The following is a 22755-nucleotide window of genomic DNA, read 5'->3' on the forward strand; positions in this document are numbered from 1 at the left end:
AGAAGCTTTGGATGAATATTTTTCTCTGCTTTGCTTCTTCAATCCAGCCACCTCTCGTCACGGTTTAACTTTTTTGTGACTTGTTTTAACTTGAGATTGGAAGTGAATATATACATACATATACACAAATATACATTTATATACATCTTTATATATATATATATATATATACACACGCACATATATATGATTATTTTCTAAGAGCACATCTCTCTGGCACTTTTCATTGATACCTCTGTCCTTTACCTCTTTGGGATTTGACAAGCTCCAGACTGTGTGTGGTTGTGGATTCCGACTGCTTTGCAAATGGGTATTTCTGCACAAGAACTGTTTCCAGCACTCACTAAGGTAAGTTCCGAGGATTATTACTTTTCCTGTCCAGCCAGAAAAAAAAAAAAATCCCCTTTTAGAAGTTGAAAATTGCATATTCCTTTTTAATGCAGAAATCAAATAGAAATGTTTTTAATACTAAATGCTGGAGACAGAGGAATATGGATAAATATGTAGACACAAAATAGCTTGAGAGAAGCTACAATTTAGTTGAAGAATGGCTGAAATCAGTAGTTCCAGGGCTGCTTATGTAAAATAATCTCTCCCTCCCTCCCTCTCTCCCTCCCTCCCTTCCTTCCTGCTTCTCTCCTTCCCTCTTCTCTCTCCAGTGGTCTCTTTTTTTCTGACTCATGCCGGGTTTGAGGAAATAATTTTCTCTCTTTTCCCTCACACAGACCTCTCAGTAACTGGGGACCTGGCCTGCCTTGCCTCCTGAGCTTGGGGGAAGATTGGATGCAGATGAGTTGATTATATTCCATGAAGTAATAGCTTACCACCTGCCAGGGTTTAAACTACTTTTGCAGCATCACTTCACCTGTGGACTCTTTGAAATTTTGCTTTCTTGGGGGAAAAACTGGGTAAGAGAAGGCCGTTTTTTAACAAGGTAGCATCCTCTCCCTCCCTTACAAGTTGGTGCAAAGGATCAGGCTCTGACTCCATTGAACTGCACCCTTCACATCAAAATAGAAGAAGAAGAAAGGGACAATGGCTCTGAGTGGAAACTGTAGTCGTTATTATCCTCGAGAACAAGGGGCTGCAGTTCCCAACTCCTTCCCTGAGGTCGTGGAGCTGAATGTTGGGGGTCAAGTTTATTTCACTCGCCATTCCACATTAATAAGCATCCCTCATTCCCTCCTGTGGAAAATGTTTTCCCCAAAGAGAGACACAGCTAACGATCTAGCCAAGGACTCCAAGGGAAGGTTTTTCATTGACAGAGATGGATTCTTGTTCCGTTATATTCTGGACTATCTCAGGGACAGGCAGGTGGTCCTGCCTGATCACTTTCCAGAAAGGGGAAGACTGAAAAGGGAAGCTGAGTACTTCCAGCTCCCAGACTTGGTCAAACTCCTGTCCCCTGATGAAATCAAGCAAAGCCCAGATGAATTCTGCCATAGTGACTTTGAAGATGCCTCCCAAGGAAGTGACACGAGAATCTGCCCCCCTTCCTCGCTACTCCCTGCTGACCGCAAGTGGGGTTTTATTACTGTGGGTTACAGGGGGTCCTGCACCATGGGCAGAGAGGGGCAGGCAGATGCCAAGTTTCGGAGAGTTCCCCGGATTTTGGTTTGTGGAAGGATTTCCTTGGCAAAGGAGGTCTTTGGAGAAACTTTGAATGAGAGCAGAGACCCTGACAGAGCCCCAGAGAGATACACCTCCAGATTTTATCTCAAATTCAGGCATCTGGAAAGGGCTTTTGATATGTTGTCAGAATGTGGATTCCACATGGTGGCCTGTAACTCCTCAGTGACAGCATCTTTCGTCAACCAATATACAGATGACAAGATCTGGTCAAGTTACACTGAGTACGTCTTCTATCGTAAGTACCACGGGTTCTTTTTGTTTTTTCATGTGTATGGATCCTCTTAACAGAAATATATGTCTGCATGTTCAGTCTATGTCTAAGGAGTACTATTTTGGTTTTTTTTTTTAACCCTTGAGGTACAGCTAGAAGATTAGAGGTTATAGTCAGCTTTCATGTCTTACCTAAGACAACGTTTGTTTTTCCAGTCAAATCACAGAATGTTTAAAGGCCTCAAAAATCACAAGATGCAAATGATATTGGTATAGGTAATATGTGGAATGAAAACAGGCATGTATGTCTCTGTCAGATATTGAATTGTGAACATAAGAACATTAGAACTTAGCTGTTGGTCCACAGGAGGTTGATAGACTCAGAGTGGCTGAAGTGCTGCTGTCTATTCTTTTATCTAACTTTGGGGTCTCTTAAGCTGGTTGCTGAAGACTGGCTTTCATGGGGGCGTTGAAAACACAAATGGATGTTGCACTGAATGACATGATCTTGGCTAGATGGCAGTATAGACTGACGAAAGACCCCCTTCCCCCCTACCCCAAGTCTGAAATTTGCTTTTCTAGGCTTTACAGATCTGTGATTTGATTCCTTAGCAATTTGTACTGAGGTATGAGTTGCAGTGCAGACTTAATTAAGTTGAGCTTCATTTAGGAGTCATCTAAAAGGAATGAATCCTTGAGAATTGTCAGTCACATGCAGTCATCTTCAGATAGCTGAGGTGATAGAATCACTGACATAAAAGGAAACCAGAAGGGAAAAAAGAAAGGAAACAATTGCACCTTTAAATTGTGCCTTTAAAGTAAGAGTTTCTTAGAGGTCAGTCCATTTGTTTAAACGACTGTACAGAATGCCTTATTTTAAGAAATGGCATTATTCTAAATATAAGCCATTGATCTCTGAAAGGAGAACAATCAATCAATCTGTAAAGTTTAGTGCTTGATGAACTGCTGATTTTCAACAGGTCTGGGAGTTGGGTGAAGTGAATTCCATAAGAAATATGTTTCCAGTTTTTCTCTATTCTTATTTTAAGGCAAATCCATAAATTTTGAGGATTAAAATATCTAAATGGCTTTACACATAAAGATACGACTGAATTTCCTGGACTAGTTTTTGCCTACAGTTGTGTTTATTCATTTGGAGATGGTGCTGGGAACCTTGGTGACAAGGCCTGTGGGAAGCCGGGTTGCTCTCTACTGGGTTATCACACATTTGGTTTTTGGAAGTGAAGACACATGGATTGTATAGAAAGAACAGCCTGTGTAGAAAAATGAAATCAGCCAGCAGTTCAGTAACATTCTGATGTGTTGGAACAAGCATTATTTGGTCCAATATCCCTACCTATGGCCTTTATCTGTAATCTGTACCTTCCTCTGTGTTGGAACTTAGTTGCCAGATTCTGCTTTCTTCCTTCTGGTGAATTTTCCACTAGTATAGAGATAAGGCTTTAGCGTCTCAGCTTTCTACAAAGGAGTCTGACATTATCTGTGTTTCTGTAGAATAAATATCTTCTAACTTTTGGGGAAAAAATGCATCATAGAGTTTAAATCTAGGTGTGTGATATTTACCTTGTTCTCCAATTTCTAATATTTGAAAACAGCCTCTTAAGAAGCTTCAGTCAAATAAAAGAAAACCTACCAGCCATAGCCCCTCAAAAAGACTACACTTGATTCTAATCACTTGCTCATCTAAATGATACCCAGAACCTGAGTGTATTTGCCTACTAGTTCAGTGATATTTCTGTGTTCATCAAAGACTCATCCATATAACACTATGTCCTTTTTAGATTGCTCTCGACAGACTCTGTTCTCTGATCATATAATCACTTCCTTCTTTGTTGGGTTGCCGAGAGGTTGCCAAGGTTTGCTCTCCATCACTCCATGGACAGGCTAGCACAAACGTACAGCAACTTCATATTGCACAGCACATATACTGCATATGATATACTTGCCCTTTGTACCTAACAACCAGAGCTAAGTGTTAACTCTTCCTCTGTCTTAGGATCAATAAAACTGGCTGCTGCCTTTCTAAGGTGCATGACAGCTTCCGTGCAGCTGCTTAGCCATAATTATTTAATTAGAAGCTGCCAACTGTGCCTCTATAACCATTAATTCATCAAGCTGTTGTGCTCAGGTTAATGGGACAAAACTACAGGAGGTGCTCTAAAGCAGGGAGTTGCTTGTATGCAAAGATGCTCCGAGCCCTGCCAATCAACCAACTGTGAGCACCAAGCCACCGCTCGCTTTGCAGAGGGTGTGGAGCCCAGAAGCCACCACCTGCCAGCCAGATCCGAAGGGGCAGTGTGTGTGTCTCTGGTGAGCACCTCCCCCAACCTCGAAAAAACCAAACAACCAACCAACTAACAGAAAAGATGCTCTTTGCAGGGGAACTCAACTTCCTCCTATGTTATAAAATTATCTATAGATAAAGATACAGATATGTAGTGACAAACTTCTTAGGTCCAAGAAATTAACTCCAAGCAATTAGACTCTTCTAATAACCAAGGGATAATGCAGAGTCACTTTGTCTGGATCCAGATCACAGTAAAAAATGAACAGCAAGAAATTAATACATTGCATATGGTGGTTGACAGTCATGGGGAAAGACCCCTTCTTCCTCTGTTTGCCTAATTTTCTTCCAGATTTTCCAAGGGGAAATTTGGAAATCTGTCAATTATTAACAGGTTAGATTCTTGCCTCATTCAATCTTCATGTGGACCTAGAATTGATGGTCAACATCAGGCAGTTTTGACTGAGTGTTTCGTTATTGCAGAACTACGAACAATTAAAGTCAACCCATGTTTGTGTGTGTTCAAAAGGGCAGCAAGGAAGGTGTTTGTCTACGTTGCTTACACACCAAAATATGTGAGATACTGTGGATTATGATTCACTTATCAGCAACTGAAAAAATGTGAGTGATATAGAAAGTAATGTCTGTCCTAGGATTGCCTCACAAAGTATTTTAATTAAAAAAAACGAGAAGGTACTTTTCCACCTTTCTCACCCACCTAGGTAAATAATTACCTCTGTTTTCTCTCCAAGTGTTATATGGAAGGCAATATCATAAACATCAGAGGATGCCTTCTTGATTCACCTCTAGATGAAATGAGAGCTAAGTAATTTGGAAATGAGAAGTCCTGATACTGAACTCAATAGCCGTTCACACCACTTAGGAACAAAATCACGGGTGCATGGAAATAAGTGAACCTCTTATTAGCCCTCTTCCAGTGCCCTAGGGAAGCTTGCTCTTGGTTGGAGAAAATTAAGTACATTTCCTTAATCCTACTCATGAGTGAGTTACTTCAGACAAATGCCTGAAACCATTCAGATTCAAAGGCATTTGCCTCTAATAGAACTGTGATAACATGACCACAAATAGGGAGTTTAATTCATAAGATCCAAAGACATAAACTCTAAGTTCTGTGAATTACGGAGGCACCAATTCATTGCCTTTTCAACAGATTACTGCTTGTAGGTGCATTTTAACCTTTTTTCTCTTTACTTGGTTTTCTTAAATTTAAAGGGTTGTTTCCACAAAAGTTTCTAAATTGCTTTATGTACACAGTATATATCTTCAGGGTGGTTGATTGAGATGGAGTGTTGGAGAAAAGCAGATCAGGAAATGATTTCTCACTTAGAATTCAGCTGCATGACCTTGTATTGGGAAGAAATGGTGGTTCTGGCCATTGTGAATAACTTATCCAGTTGATTTTAAAAGCTTCCATAAGAGGGTGTGTTTTTAAAGGAAAAGAGGTGGAAAAGCATCTATCTTGAAATGATTCTAGCTCTTTTTTTCCTGTTTCCTCAAAAGTTACCAATGATAGCTTCAATTTTTATTGTCCATGGAAATATGATGTTGGCACATTCAAAATGAAGCCACAAAACAATGAAGTCCAAACTGTGAGGGTCTGGTCTTTACCACACCTGCCTCTCCTCTTTCTGTGATGTTTTTCTGTCTTTTCCATCTAAGATATTCTCTCTTCCTCTTGCTTTAGTCATTCCTGCTTTCAAGTTCTCTCTCTATGCCATAATCAAGACGTCAGTAAAAATTCTGTTCTGTCATTTTATTTAGAATATTTTCAAGGCATGGTGTTACTTTTTTCAGAGGTTTTTATACATAAGAAACCTTTTAATAACTGTGGATCCAGTGACTTTGTATCCCAAAGGGAGTGTTCTTAAGACTTGAGCCTTCTTAATTTATAATTTAAATATATAGCATAATCTAAGTATAAAGCTTCAACATGAAGTTGGTTTAGACCCTGCTTGGGCAGATATTGGATGGTGATGATGATGATAAAAGAAAGGGGTAGTGGGTATCATTTTTTCTTATCTCTTTAAGATGCTGTTCTCCGACCGTTGGCTCAACGTAACAGGGATATAAGCATGTTAGTAAAATATCCTATTATGCCGTTTTCACTTTCATGCCCAACAAGATATATTACCTGAGCCCAATTCCTTGTAGGAGATGATTTGAATCGTTTCTTCCTAGGTCTCTGGCATCCTGAATGAATTTGGCAGCAAGAGAAGTGTCAGTATGTAGGCAGAAAGGGGGAGATCTCTGTGATTGCCCCCAAGTGCCTCGATATATTAAAAACGTATGTATACAATTGGAAAGAGAAGACCAAATGATTTTGATAGCCTAACGAGGTTTAGATCTTACCAAAGGAATTAGAGATAGAAATAGCTGAGAATGTGCCATAGAGCTCCATTTGGAACACCTCCAAACACAAACCATGGAGAGGAGTGACTGGGCATAGGAGAGAGTGCCAGTCTGATGCACAGAAAACAGTTCTTCAGAAATGTAGAGGTGATGCTCAGTCTCTGCATCATAGCTGACTATTGCTCTTTTCCTTTGGTCTTTGCTCTAGCTTTCCTCAAATACTGCGTTTCTTGGCAAGTCAGCTAAAACATGTTAGTATGGAAATTTTCAAACACATCCAAATGTAGAGAAACCCAGCTCCAAAAATTACAGTGATCATTACAAGACTAATCGTGGTTCATATACATTCCTACCTACTTTCTCCTCTGTCTGCACTGGATTCTTTTGAAACAAATTTTAGAAGTCAGTCATTTCATTCATCCACAAACACTATACTATATGTTTCTAAAATAAAATGAATTTTAAGATACGTAACAATACCATTATCACATACAAAATTAATAATTCTTTAATATCTTCAAATACCTAGTTGGTGTTCAAACTTCTTTGATTTTCTCACAGTATTTTTTTTAAAGTTGTCAAACTCTTGTTTGAATCAAGAGTCAAATGAGGTCCATCCATTATCTTTTATTGCTATTTATTTTCTCTTTCAAAATTAAAAAAATATTGCATATGGCATATACCACAAAGTGGCAAAAATCTTAAATCTCTTTTAATTTCTCCCTCCCGCCCTCCTTTTCCCTTGCTCCCTTTTTCTCTCTCTCCCTCTTTCTTTCTTTGCTTTTTCAATCTATTTGTTTGAAGAAACCAAGTTATTTTTCATGGCGAATGGCACTCTGGGTTTCGCTCATCCATCTCTCTGATCTCTGTGATGTCATTGACACATTTTTTTCCTTACCCCTGTATTTTCTGTAAATTTGTTAGAGCTAAACACCAGATTCTAAGGCTTGATCAGATTCAGGTTCAGAATTTCTTGCAAGAAATCTTCACAAGCGTTGGCAGGTCCATTTTTAATTTGCTTTGACAGATTGAAATGCTATCTGCTTTGGAGGCAAGGGAGGGACCTCTCCTTATTGTTAGTTTTTCTTTTTTTTTTTTAATGAAATTTTCCATTTTAAAAAAAATTTATTTATTTTATTTATTTTTGGCTGTGTTGGGGTCTTTGTTGCCACGTGTGGGCTTTCTCTAGTTGCGGCGACTGGGGGCTACTCTTCATTGCAGTGCGCGGGCTTCTCATTGCAGTGGCTTCTCTTGTTGCGGAGCACGGGCTCTAGGTGCACAGGCTTCAGTAGTTGTGGTGCGTGGGCTCAGTAGTTGTGGCTCGCGGGCTCTAGAGCGCAGGCTCAGTAGTTGTGGCACACGGGCTTAGTTGCTTCACGGCATGTGGGATCTTCCTGGATCATGGCTCGAACCTGTGTCCCCTGCATTGGCAGGCGGATTCTTAACCACTGCGCCACCAAGGAAGCCCTGTTAGTTTTTTCATGATCATCATATGGACAAATAGCAATTGGGATCTGTTCTCTCCATTGTTCAAGTTGATTCTGATGATACAGCAGGCAATAAAAGAGGCTCCAGTTTTTCTTTCTAGTCATCCAAGAACTATCTAGTATTCCACTGCTGTTATTGTCATTAGGCCGGGCTATCATCAGGGGTGCAGTGAACCTACCAAGATGTGCACTGGCTCCTGTTGACTGGGAGGAAGAATCATTCTGAGTGGGAAAGTTTGCCTCCTGGCTATTCTGACTTTGTATTCTGGGATTCTTTCAACTGTGCAGAAGCTCCACTGAACTTATCGTGTACATTCCCAAACCTCTTCTCTCCTTGTGTACCTTATCTCAGTAAATGGATTCATCAGTTGCCCAGTTCCCCAGGGAAGAATAAAACCTGAGTGGCTCTTCTTTCTCCCTAACCATTTCTCCAATCTCCAAGTCCTATTGGTTCTTTTCCTTCATCCGTCTCAAATCCATCCATTTCTTCCCATCTCCACTGATGCTACCCAGCCCACTGACATTGCTTTTCTAGATTATTGCAAAGAAACTGAAATTTTCCTTCCCACCCACATCTGGTGTTGTCCCCTTTGGGTCTCCTCTTCCTGCTGCAAAAGTGGTGAGATTTCTAAAATGTGAGCCTGACCATGTCACTCCTTAACATGAATCACAGCTCTTGGTGGAATGACCTCTGCTTCTGTCCTTAGCCTCTTCTGTTGCCCTCCCACCCGTTACGTTTTTAACCTCAACTCTACCCCATTTCTTTTAGCTCCTGAATGCTGTTATACACTTGCTTCTTCAGTTTTGTACATAATGTTCCCTCTGCCTGGAACTGTGCCTTCACCTGCTTTGATTACATACTTCAGGTCCCAATCTAGAGGTTCCTTTTATGGGAAGCCTTTCTAGCCCATCATATCTAGATTAGGCACCTCTTATCTTTGCTCCATAGGATCCTATTTTCCATTACTGTGGCACAAATAATACTGTATTATTCTTGCTTATTTAACTGTTTCTGTAACATTAGACTGCAAGCTCTGTGAAGGTAGGAACTGTGTCCGTCACTTTCATCATGATATACCTGGCACAGAACCTGGCAAAAATGTAGGCACTCCATAAATATTTCTCAAAGAAGGAAACTAAATGCCCACTGCAGACTTTTGTTATGGTCATAGGTGCCACTGTCTTGTATATACCATTACATTATCTCTTAACAGAAGAACTGGAGAGCACTGACGGTGTGATTGCTCTGGTGTGATTGGTAAAAATGATGGCATTTCCTAACTTCCACTGAGTTCTTCAGGTGCTGGGCTAAGCACTTTAATTTTTATGTTTTGAATTTTTGAATTTTATTTTATTTATTTTTTTATACAGCAGGTTCTTATTAGTTATCCATTTTATACACATCAGTGTATACATGTCAATCCCAATCTCCCAATTCATCCCACCCCCCCACCCCTCCCAGCCACTTTCCCCCCTTGGTGTCCATAAGTTTGTTCTCTACATCTGTGTCTCAATTTCTGCCGTGCAAACCGGTTCATCTATACCATTTTGCTAGGTTCCACATATATGCATTAATATACGATATTTGTTTTTCTCTTTCTGACTTACTTCACTGTGTATGACAGTCTCTAGATCCATCCACGTCTCTACAAATGACACAATTTTGTTCCTTTTTATGGCTGAGTAATATTCCATTCTATATATGTGCCACGTCTTCTTTATCCATTTGTCTGTCGATGGGCATTTAGGTTGCTTCCATGACCTGGCTATTGTAAATAGTGCTGCAATGAACATTGGGGTGCATGTGTCTTTTTGAATTATGGTTTTCTCTGGGTATATGCCCAGTAGTGGGATTGCTGGGCCATATGGTAATTCTATTCTTAGTTTTTTAAGGAACTTCCATACTGTTCTCCATAGTGGCTGTATCAATTTACATTCCCACCAACAGTGCAAGAGGGTTCCCTTTTCTCCACACCCTCTCCAGCATTTGTTGTTTGTAGATTTTCTGATGATGCCTATTCTAACTGGTGTGAGGTGATACCTCATTGTACTTTTGATTTGCATTTCTCTAATAGTTAGTGATGTTGAGTCGCTTTTCATGTGCTTCTTGGCCATCTGTATGTCTTCTTTGGAGAAATGTTTATTTAGGTCTTCTGCCCATTTTTAGATTGGGTTCTTTGTTTTTTTAATATTGAGCTGCATGAGCTGTTTATATATTTTGGAAATTAATCCTTTGTCCGTTGATTCATTTGCAAATATTTTCTCCCATTCTGAGGGTTGTCTTTTCATCTTGTTTGTAGTTTCCTTTGCTTTACAAAAGCTTTGAAGTTTCATTAGGTCCAATTTGTTTATTCTTGTTTTTATTTCCATTACTCTAGGAGGTGGATCAAAAAAGATCTTGCTGTGATTTATGTCAAAGAGTGTTCTTCCTCCATTTTCCTCTAAGAGTTTTATAATGTCCGGTCTTACTTCTAGGTCTCTAATGCATTTTGAGTTTATTTTTGTGTATGGTGATGGGGAGTGTTCTAATTTCATTCTTTTACATGTAGCTGTCCAGTTTTCCCAGCACCACTAATTGAAGAGACTGTCTTTTCTCCATTGTATATCCTTGCATCCTTTGTCATAGATTAGTTGACCATAGGTGCGTGGGTTTATCTCTGGGCTTTCTATCCTGTTCCATTGATCTATATTTCTGTTTTTGCGCCAGTACCATATTGTCTTGATTACTGTAGCTTTGTAGTATAGTCTGAAGTCAGGGAGCCTGATTCCTCCAGCTCGGTTTTTTTCCCTCAAGACTGCTTTGGCTATTTGGGTCTTTTGTGTCTCCATACAAATTTTAAGATTTTTTGTTCTAGTTCTGTAAAAGATGCCGTTGGTAATTTGATAGGGATTGGATTGAATCTGTAGATTGCTTTGGGTAGTATAGTCATTTTCACAATATTGATTCTTCCAATCCAAGAAAATGGTATATCTGTCCATCTGTTTGTGTCATCTTTGATTTCTTTCATAAGTGTCTTATAGTTTCTGAGTGCAGGTATTTTACCTCCTTATGTAGGTTTATTCCTAGGTACTTTATTCTTTTTGTTGCAATGGTGAATGGGAGTGTTTCCTTAATTTCTCTTTCTGATCTTTCTTTGTTAGTGTATAGGAATGCAAAAGACTTCTGTGCATTAATTTTGTACCCTGCAACTTTACCAAATTCATTGATTAGCTCCAGTAGTTTTCTGGTGGCATCTTTAGGATTCTCTATGTATAGTATCATGTTATCTGAAAACACTGAGAGTTTTACTTCTTCTTTTCTAATTTGTATTCCTTTTATTTCTTTTTCTTCTCTGTTTGCCGTGGCTAGGACTTCCAAAACTATGTTGAATAATAGTGGCGAGAGTGGACATCCTTGTATTGTTCCTGATCTTAGAGGAAATGGTTTCAGTTTTTCACCATTGAGAATGATGTTGGCTGTGGGTTTGTCATATATGGCCTTTATTATGTTGAGGTAGGTTCCCTCTCTGGCCACTTTCTGGAGAGTTTTTATCATAAATGGGTGTTGAATTTTGTCAAAAGCTTTTTCTGCATCTATTGAGATGATCATATGGTTTTTCTTCTTCAATTTGTTAATATGGTGTATCACATTCGTTGATTTGCATATATTGAGGAATCCTTGCATCCCTGGGATAAATTCCACTTGATCGTGGTGTATGATCCTTTTAATGTGTTGTTGGATTCTGTTTGCTAGTATTTCGTTGAGGATTTTTGCATCTGTATTCATCAGTGATATTGGTCTGTAATTTTCTTTTTTTGTAGTATCTCTTTCTGGTTTTGGTATCAGGGTGATGGTGGCCTCGTAGAATGAGTTTGGGAGTGTTCCTTCCTCTGCAATTTTTTGGAAGAGTTTGAGACGGATGGGTGTTAACTCGTCTCTAAATGTTTGATAGAATTCACCTGTGAAGCCATCTGGTCGTGGACTTCTGTTGGTTGGAAGAGTTTTAATCACAGTTTCAATTTCATTACTTGTGATTGGTCCGTTCATATTTTCTGTTTCTTCCTGGTTCAGTCTTGGAAGGTTATACCTTTCTAAGAATTTGTCCATTTTTCCAGGTTATCCATTTTATTGACATAGAGTTGCTTGTAGTAGTCTCTTATGATGCTTTGTATTTCTGCGGTGTCTGTTGTAACTTCTTTTTCATTTCTAATTTTATTGATTTGAGTCCTCTCCCTCTTCTTCTTGATGAGTCTGGCTAATGGTTTATCAATTTTGTTTATCATCTCAAAGAACCAGCTTTTAGTTTTATTGATCTTTGCTATTGTTTTCTTTGTTTCTATTTCATTTATTTCTGCTCTGATCTTTATGATTTCTTTCCTTCTGCTGACTTTGGGTTCTGTTTGTTCTCCTTTCTCTAGTTCCTTTAGGTGTAAAGTTAGATTGTTATTTGAGATTTTTCTTGTTTCTTGAGGTAGGCTTGTATTGCTATAAACTTCCCTCTTAGAACTGCTTTTGCCACATCCCATTGGTTTTGGATCGTCGTGTTTTCATTGTCATTTGTCTCTAGGTATTTTTTGATTTCCTCTTTGATCTCTTCAGTGATCTCTTGGTTATTTAGTAACATATTGTTTAGCCTTCATGTGTCTGTGTTTTTTACGTTTTTTTCCCTGTAATTGATTTCTAATCTCATAGCGTTGTGGTCAGAAAAGATGCTTGATATGATTTCAGTTTTCTTAAATTTACCAAGGCTTGATTTGTGACCCAAGATGCGTTCTATCCTGGAGAATGTTCTGCGTACACCTGAGAAGAAAGAGTAATCTGCTGTTTTTGGATGGAATGTCCTATAAATGTCAATTAAATCTATCTGGTCTCTTGTGTCATTTAAAGCTTGTGTTTCCTTATTAATTTTCTGTCTGGATGATCTGTCCATTGGTGTAAGTGAGGTGTTAAAGTCCCCCATTATTATTGTGTTAGTATTGATTTCCTCTTTTATAGCTGTTAGCAGTTGCCTTATGTATTGAGGTGCCCCTATGTTGGGTGCATATATATTTATAATTGTTATATCTTCTTCTTGGATTGATCCCTTGATCATTATGTAGTGTCCTTCCTTGTCTCTTGTAATATTCTTTATTTTAAAGTCTATTTTATCTGATATGAGTATTGCTACTCCAGGTTTCTTTTGATTCTCATTTTCATGGAATATCTTTTTCCATCCCCTCACTTTCAGTCTGTATGTGTCCCTAGGTCTGAAATGGGTCTCTTGTAGACAGCACATATGTGGGTCTTGTTTTTGTATCCATTCTGCGAGCTTGTGTCTTTTGGTTGGAGCATTTAATCCATTCACGTTTAAGGTAATTATTTATATGTATGTTCCTCTTACCATTTTCTTAATTGTTATGGGTTTGTTTTTGTAGGTCCTTTTCTTCTCTTGTGTTTCCTGCCTAGAAAAGTTTCTTTAGCATTTGTTGTAAAGCTGGTTTGGTGATGCTGAATTCTCTTAGCTTTTGCTTGTCTGTAAAGCTTTTGATTTCTCCATCAAATCTGAATGAGATCCTTGCTGGGTAGAGTAATCTTGGTTGTAGTTTCTTCCCTTTCATCTCTTTAAATATATCATGCCACTCCCTTCTGGCTTGTAGAGTTTCTGCTGAGAAATCAGTTTTTAACCTTATGGGAGTTCCCTTGTATGTTATTTGGTTTTATTCCCTTGTTGCTTTCAATAATTTTTCTTTTTCTTTAATTTTTGTCAGTTTGATTACTATGTGTCTCAGCATGTTTCTCCTTGGGTTTATCCTGCCTGGGACACTCTGCACTTCCTGGACTTGGGTGGCTATTTCCTTTCCCATGTTAGGGAAGTTTTTGACTATAATCCCTTCAAATATTTTCTCGGGTCCTTTCTCTCTCTCTTCTCCTTCTGGGATCCCTATAATGTGAATGTTGCATTTAATGTTGTCCCAGAGGTCTCTTAGGCTGTCTTCATTTCTTTTCATTCTTTTTTCTTTATTCTGTTCTGTAGCAGTGAATTCCACCATTCTGTCTTCCAGGTCACTTCTCTGTTCTTCTGCTTCAGTTATTCTGCTACTTATTCCTTCTCGTGTATTTTTCATTTCAGTTATTGTATTGTTCATCTCTGTTTGTTTGTTCTTTAATTCTTCTAGGTGTTTGTTCTGTAATTCTTCTAGGTCTTTGTTAAACATTTCTTGCATCTTCTTGATCTTTGCCTCCATTCTTTTTCCCAGGTCCTGGATCATCTTCACTATCATTATTCTGAATTCTTTTTCTGGAAGTTTGCCTATCTCCACTTCATTTAGTTGTTTTTCTGAGGTTTTATCTTGTTCCTTCATGTGGTACAAAGTCCTCTGCCTTTTCATTTTGTCTATCTTTCTGTGAATGTGGTTTTCCTTCCACAGGCTGCAGAATTGTAGTTCTTCTTGCTTCTACTGTCTGCTCTCTCAGGGTTAAGCGCTTTACATACAAATTGGAATTCTCCCTGAAAGATGCTCTGCTCTTAGCACCTGCACAAAGATTCTAGCTACGGGGAACTGAGAAAAACACTTTACCAGCAGCGAAGTCTCCTGTGGTTTCCTTTTAGTTGATTCACCTAAACAGGAGCAAATTGAAGCTGGGAGGGGGTGGGTGGGCAGCATTTAAGGAACAACCCTAGGAGGGACTTGGGATTCAGAAAAGTGCTGCAAAATTGAGAGAATAACCTCAATAGGAGAAGAGCTCTGCTAGAATGCAAAGTGTGCTGTGAGGCTGACCAGGTTGCCTTCTTAATCTTCTTACTGCTAAAGGATTCTATCGATATTTCCTCCTTCCCTCCCTTCTTACCACGTTAGCGATCATTCCTTAATGCCAGAGGCAACATAACATGGTGGTTTAGAGCCTGGGTGTTGGAGCCCACACTGCTTGAGTTTGAATTTCTAGCTGTTTGATCGCCTTCAAATCACTTGACTTCCATGCCTCAGTTTCCTCACCTGGAAAATGGAGATGGTAACAGTGGTACTTGCCTCATAGAGTTGTTACGAGAATTGAATAGGTTGCTCTATATAAAGTGCTGATGACAGCACCTGGCACCCAGGCAATGCTATGGAAATGTTAATAAATAATTACAAGGACCTCTGAGAATACTGACATGACAAGATACAGGTCCTTCCTATAAAAAACTTACCTGATTCTTTATAATAGTCCTCTTGGATACTTTGTTCAGTCTGTTGATTCTATGCATGTTAAAAAAACAAACAAAAACATCTAGAAGTAACTTTTAAAGAGGAAATTCAAGCTATTGATTTTAATTGAATCTGAATAAACATAAAAGTAAACCCTTCAGAAAGCTTCCAATTGCAGTAACTCTTTTCTTCCCCCTGGCTATTCCATAATGCAAGTCATTAATAATGGCTTTTCTCCCTACCTTATTTTCAACTTGTGGTTTTTCAGAACCTGGGAGAATATGTGGTAGCATTGAAAATTAAGAATATAATTTAAATTATATATTCAGTCACTGCAGAATTAGAATAACCTTTTAGGAGTCTTAGCCTAGAGAGAATTCTTCATGGTGACAGAAAATGGTTACTGAGTATGCCTCCGACAGTAAGATCATTTAAATTGCTCCAGAAATGAAAACAAGACATTTTTCTTCACACCATGAGTAGCTGTTCTGTGTGGCTTTGAATGGAAACAAGACTGCTAATGGGGGCTGTTGCTGCGTGACCCAGTCAAAAGCTGCCCCATGTGAAGAAATTCATACTTTTCTACTTTCATTCATCTATCCCATTCTGAAGCAGAAAGTTCTAATAATTTCCACACCCCCGTTTACAGCGACCTTTTATTCTGAGCGTATCTGATATGTTGTGATGGTGAACTAGTTATATTGATGAAAATAGGAGGTGACCCATTCTTTATATATAACTTGGTGCACAAGAGACTTTGGGGCTGCTGTATGTTGTGTTTTAGACAATATTGTAGCCTGTGGATTGACACTGCTAGGCCCCTACCTAGAGAAAAGGCTCTGGTAACGGTGATTTTTCTGCGAAGGGAGCTTTCTGTGTGTGGAGCAGCAGAGAAATTCTAGTGACTGGGATAAGGGAAATGGGGTGTATGACTGTTAGAGTGTGGCAGAGGCATAAAATCAAAACCAAGGGAGTACTCCAGACTCGGGGAAATGTTGCAGAGCCCTTGACAGAAGAAGAGCTGGCCGACAATGAGAAGTGCGCATCGAGCACTGGCCAGCCATCACGGCTCATTTTCTTACAGTGTTAAGCATTCAGTTATGTCAGGTGGAGAAATTTTCCTATGGGCACATGCTTGCACATTTACACTGAAAATGCAAGTGGAAAATAAGATTCCGTTTGCACTAATTTGCTTTCTAGCCAACTAGGTGAAATCTCTTTTTTTCTTTAAACAGAGGGATACCTGTGTGGAGTTGTACATCTTGCGAAGCTGCCGTGCAATAGCACGCTGTTCCTTCCTATTTGCATAAGAAAAGCATGCCTTAGAAAATAGCAGAGTTGCTTGGCTTTTCTGGATAAATACTCCTGTGGTCTGGAGCAGTAATGACTAATGCTATAATGTGTGATACTTTAAAATTTTAAAGGCCATTTTCAGGTCTTTGGATGCTCAGGAATGTAAAATATTTATTTGGGAAGATCTGATTGCTTCATACTCACTGAGGACCTGTCTTATATAAAGTACCTTTTTTGTTTTTTGTAGGGTTGTCCAGATGAGTTGGGTAGCAGATATCATATCTGTGTGCAAAGAATTGAGATCCTGATTCACAAAGTCCTCATGCTCATGATTTTCTAGTACTTCTCCACAATCTGCCAGGGAAGTGATTCACAATGTGCACAGGCCTCATGGATTGGAAACTGAAGGCCCTTCAAGCCTTTCATCGTCTGCATCCTTTCACACAGACAAAAAAATAAAACATAGCATGATGTGTGATCTAGTTTTATACCAAGAAGGTGCCATCCCTTCATCAGAATGACCTCCTTTAATAGGCAGAGTCCATCCCACCTCTGCTGCTTGTACAGAATTCTGATCGCTACCTTCTGGCCATGCAAATACATGCCAGGCCCTGGGATGTTGCTATGCCTTTGCTTTTGTGTGTGTTAGGTTCCTAAACATCTCTGCAATGGTTGGCTTATACATTCCTTCTAGAATATAGTTTGAACACCTACTGTGCACCTGAGGCTGCACGCAGTTCCCGGGATTCACCTGTGAATGAGAAGCATATGGTCAGTGTTCTCATGGAGCATGTGGCTTAGGGAGAGATTAGACTAGTAAACGGGCAATTTCAATCTTGTGTGATGGGTAAGTGTAAATTGATTTGAGAATAGAGAGGGGACTTTTAACCTGAACTTGGGGTGTCAGGAAATTTAACCGTATTTTATCTTAATGCTTAGAGAAGAGAAAATGCTGAAATCTTTAATGCATCTGTTGACTTAAAGATACTAGCTGGCTGATGGAACCATAAAAGTTTTATCTCAGGATGGCTTAGGAGAATCTTGAGATCATTAGCCATCATTTCATTTCTCATTTAGTTAGTTCCATCATTTCCAGTGGGAATGATTTTGATTCCTCCAGGAACCAATATCTTCCTTTTTAAACTATTCATGTCTCCCTTCCATCAAACCTTTGTCTTGTGAAAGTGTATGTGCAAAATCAGAAGCCAAATGATAGCCTTAGATGACCAGTAATCAATTTTAAAGATACTTTATAATTATATCTGTAGTCTCTTTTTATAATGATTCTCAAAATGGTGTCATGATTATTATTTTAACATTAAGGATTACTGATTTGCCTTGCCAGTCTCATGCATAACTCTTTTTCAGTAACTACCCCAGTGCTGAACACACAGGAGGTGCTCAGTAAGCATTTGTGGAATGAATAGATAAATTCATAACACCACATTTTATTTTTTTATTTTTTACTTTGTTTGCCACACCACACGGCTTGAGGAATCTTAGCTCCCCAACCAGGGATTGAACCCAGGCCTCGGCAACGAAAACTCGGAGTCCTAACCACTGGACCGCCAGGGAATTCGCCATAACACCACATTTTAAAGAATATTAGTTTTATTTTAAAGAAGTAAAATTTAAAAGAAATAAAATTTAAAGGGGCTTCCCTGGTGGCGTAGTGGTTGAGAATCTGCCTGCCAATGCAGGGCACACAGGTTCGAGCCCTGGTCTGGGAAGATCCCACATGCCGCAGAGCAACTAGGCCCGTGAGCCACAACTACTGAGCCTGCGCGTCTGGAGCCTGTGCTCCGCAACAAGAGAGGCCGCAATGGTGAGAGGCCTGCGCACCGCGATGAAGAGTGGCCCCCACTCGCCGCAACTAGAGAAAGCCCTCACACAGAAATGAAGACCCAACACAGCCAAAAATAAATAAATAAATTAATTAATTAATTTTAAAAAATTAAAAAAAAAATCTGAGTCTATGGATGTCATTTAAAAAAAATTTAAAGAACTAAAATGTGAAATGTAAAATGAATGAAATGTGAAATGAATGACAATATCAGGTTTACTTGATACTTACTTTTAACCATGGATGTGCACCCTATGAGCGACAGTGAAAATGTGGTTGAGTACGGTAACAGCATCAGACCTATCTGGATAAAAACCTTAGTTCCGTCCGTTCCTACCAGGGCACTCTTGGGAAGGTGTCTTAACCTCTTGATACCTCAGAACACCCATCTCTAAAAGGGGAACATGGAAGCTTCTCTCATGGCGGTACTGTAAGGATTAAGCCAAGGTCATGCCATCTTGTTTGCTTGTCTCATTAATATCCAGGCATTTCATCTCTAGGCTCTTTTGGTTCATCTTACAAATAGGTATGTTTGGATTCAGAAGAAGAAACTGAGAGAATATGGATCTGATGGAGCTGAGCTTGCCCACTCTCAAACAAAAGTCAAGCTGCTCCTCGCTGGTCTCCCTGTGCACTAACACTATATGTGACCTTAGAGAAAGGAAAAACGCATCACATGACACATTCCTGTAGTCCCCTTGGTGTGCTTACATCTCCTGCCCCTTCTGCAGGCACTGGTCTAGCCACAGCACTGTCACACTGCCTTTTGACAGTTATTACAATAGGCTGGTCTGTTTCCCGCCTTGAGACACTGCACTTGTGAACTCTTCCTTCTACTCCTCGCCTTTCTGGTTCAGGCTTTAATGGGTTTTCCTTGGAAAGGCCTTCTGTCACCATCCCAGCTGAAGTAGCCAGTGTCTGTCATTCTCCATTGAGCTCCGTGTTTCCACCATAGCACTGTTTACATGTGTAAATATTTGCTTGCTTTACTTGTTTATCTTCTCTCTCTGTAGACTGTAAGCTTCATGGGGGCAGGAGCTAGGAACTCTATTTGTCCTGTTATGTATCCGTAGCACCTAGCAGAGTGTCTGGAGCATAGGAGGCACTAACTTATTTTTTCTATATCCTCCCTACCCCACCATGTAAAATTATAATAGTAGGATTCCCTCTCATGGTGAAGGCAACTGATGATATAGATATAGGTATATAGACATACAGATATCGATATACACACACATAAAATATTATATAATCTATCTGTCTCTGGCTAGTGTAGTGGAAACAAACATGAGAAACAGAAAAGGGCAAATTAAATCCTGAAAGAGAGAATACAAGATGTGGACAGAAGTGGGGAAACTGGCTTCGATACATCACTTACCCTCTCCAACCCTCAGGTACCTCAGTCGTATAACAGGTATAGTGGAACTCATAGGACACGAAGTAGCAAATAATATGACATATGTAAAGTGACTGTTGCTTGATTATATGTCTGCTGTTAAGGCAGATTTTATCCTAGCTTGAGTGAACACCTAGAGAATGTCTTAAGGAAAGGTAACTCCATCCACAAAGAGAGAGATTAAATCTGCTCATTTAGAAAGTTGTTAAAGCATTTGGATACTCATGGTCAAAATAAGTAGACAGGCGGGACGTCCCTGGTGGCGCAGTGGTTAAGAATCCGCCTGCCAATGCAGGGGACACGGGTTCAAGCCCTGGTCCGGGAAGATCCCACATGCCGTAGAGCAACTAAGCCCGTGCGCCACAGCTACTGAGCCTGTGCTCTGGAGCCCGCGATCCACAAGTACTGAAGCCCGCGTGCCACAACTACTGAAGCCCATGCGACTAGAGCCCGTGCTCCGCAACAAAGAGAAGCCACCTCAATGAGAAGCCCACACATCACTATGAAGAGTAGCCCCCACTCACTGCAACTAGAGAAAGCCCGTGCACAGCAACGAAGACCCAAGGCAGCCAAAAATAAATAAATAAATAAATAAATTTGTAAAGAAAAAAAAAGTAGACAGGCTTTAATGGGACTGCAGCACCAGCACTATTGTTACATAAGACTGAGTAGCATAGAATCAAAGATATGTTCGGTCTATTTTGGTCTCCTTTACTTGTGTAATGATCATGCACCTATGGTCTGAATGGCTAAAAGGATAAAAACAAATTCCTTATCGAGCCCTGTAAACTGTAACGCTGGATGGGAGACTGAAGCGTATCTTTTACACTAGGAAAAGTACCAACTTGATTTATAAAATCAGAGCATCCTGGGAGGTAGGGGGATCTCATGGTTTCATGATTCAGTTTCCTCTCACAGCCTCCAGGCTTTAAATGAAGTTCTAGGTAGAAGCCACCACACAGAATCTTTCAAAGTGACACTCTTTTGATTGAAGTAGGAATTGGGTGTGAGTAAGATGTTCCTCCCTATTCCCCCTTTTTTGTGGTGGCCCTTGGGGCAATTCAAGAAACCTAGGGCCCAGTGTAGATGTTTGAAAACTCTAACCCGGACATTCTAAACATGTGGTGAGTTTCTGTCTTTTGAAAAATTAGCTTTTTATCTTTTTGGTCAGGTTCTTAGCTGTGTATTCCTTTCTACTTTTTAAATTTTCATTGACTTATGTGTAGTTCTCAGGACAACTCAAAATGAAGGATGGACTGGAGAAAGGCAATTATTAAAAAAGGTAAAGAGCACATTAAATTAATTTTACCCCTATCTTTGGTATGTTACAGAGAAAGTTACCTTAATTATCCACTTTACATTTTTTCTCTGTAACAACACAAGCAATGGGAGTTATTGCTATTGAAAGAAAGCTTGGAAAATGGTCAGTACAACAGATTTTCTATGCTTTCACCTGGTAGTCTGGAGTTATTTTATATATTGTGAATAAAGGCTGAGGTTAGTATATTATTTTATTAATGTATATTTCCTCCAAAGAGCTTAAGGGACTGTGGTAAAATCTCTGGTTGAGATGGTGCTTTCTATCCTAACATGAAGAATTAATTGTAAACAAAAAGAAATCTGTTTTGGGGGTGTTTGTAAATAATCCCTCATACCAGCGATATTCTCCTGTATAAAAACAGCAGGAACACTTTCTTTTTATCATAGCTGTATTTTCATATTGTTTATAGTCTGTGATTTGCCTTGGTAGTTTGCTTCCTTTTATGGGAAAACAAGTTTTCTTCCAAACAACCAGATGCAATGTAATCAAATAATTGCTGTCTTAATTTGCTGCTGAAGTCCTCCTGAGCAGAAAGAAACAAACTACAGGTATGGCAGTGGCATATATTTAAATTCTGAGATTCTAACCATAATCATAGCTCTTTTATATGTAAACTTGATGTCAGGTATCATGTCAGGTGTTTCTCATGTAATCCTCATGAAGCCTCTACAATAAGAAACTGAGGCTTAGAGAGATTTACCTTGCTCAAGGTCACTGTTAGTGGATGCTTCAGAATTTCTGTAGCATTAAGTTTGAGCAAAGTTCATTCATTCATATCAAGAATGAAGGTGAGGGTGGACTGATGGAGATCAAGGCTGGGTGATGGGGCTGAACTTTAAAGTAATTTCTCCCTACACCACAGACCCAAGTTACTGCTATGTGATCTCATAATTGCTATGAGCAGAATTCAAATCCCAGCTGCCCTGACCCCAATTCCAGCACTCTTGACTGTCATGCAATACCACCGAAATACCAGATGGCAGTCCTAAATTTTTTGAACTGCCGAAAGCAGCTCTTCAAGGAAACCGACTCCCACGATTAAGTGGGAAGCCCACATACAGCCTCCCCCAGGGGGTGGCATGGCAGAATGTGCTGGACAGGACTGATTTCTCTTTCTCTCTCCCCTTCAAATTTCAAGCCTTATGAACACGATTTTCCCATGATACAGCTTAAAAAAAAATTAAACCAGATTGGGCTGAAATCTGCAAATCTGTCCTCAGTTACCCACACAAAACTTCTGGGATATGATCTCTTCTCCCAGAGACTCCTACACAGCATTATTTTTAAGAATTTGATTTCTTAGGTACCGCAGATATGAAAAGGCACAAGCTTTCACTGTACAAAAAGACATCAAAAAACATTTGAAATGGAATAGGAAAGATTTATCCTTGTCTTCCTCCATGCCACCAAATACCTAAGCTAAATAAATAAAGTCTTTAAAAATTAAAAAAAAATTCAAAGGCATATTTGCAAGTTCTGGTTCTTGAATCTAGCAAAATGGAAATGAGTGAGGTAGTCTGATGGAAGATGAATCCAGATGCTCTGACAGGCATTCTTGGTCTCCAGAGAAAAGGCACATTTAAGCATGAACCTATGACTAACCTGAAACTCTGTTTAAATCATGAAGTATACTGAAAATGAGTTCTTTTACCAGCTCGCCTAGTTTTGAATTTGAGGAGCGTTCCTTAAGAATATAATATTGGTGTAACTATTTTATGTTACTAGCAGCTTTCTATACCTTAGAGGTCTAGA

The 22755-nt window shown here is 39.4% G+C and overlaps 1 protein-coding gene across 1 annotated transcript in view; it reads left to right on the forward strand.

The window, feature by feature from the left end:
* Window positions 1-1035: 1035 nt before the first annotated feature.
* The window catches only part of KCTD16 (potassium channel tetramerization domain containing 16), a 278902-nt gene continuing 257182 nt past the window's right edge, over window positions 1036-22755 (forward strand). Inside the window, exon 1 of the mRNA XM_061188287.1 lies at window positions 1036-1867. Coding sequence (XP_061044270.1) covers window positions 1036-1867 — 832 coding nt within the window. The remainder of the gene's footprint in view (window positions 1868-22755) is intronic.

This window comes from Eubalaena glacialis, chromosome 4 (assembly GCF_028564815.1).
Source record: "Eubalaena glacialis isolate mEubGla1 chromosome 4, mEubGla1.1.hap2.+ XY, whole genome shotgun sequence".
Lineage (NCBI taxonomy): Eukaryota > Metazoa > Chordata > Mammalia > Artiodactyla > Balaenidae > Eubalaena > Eubalaena glacialis.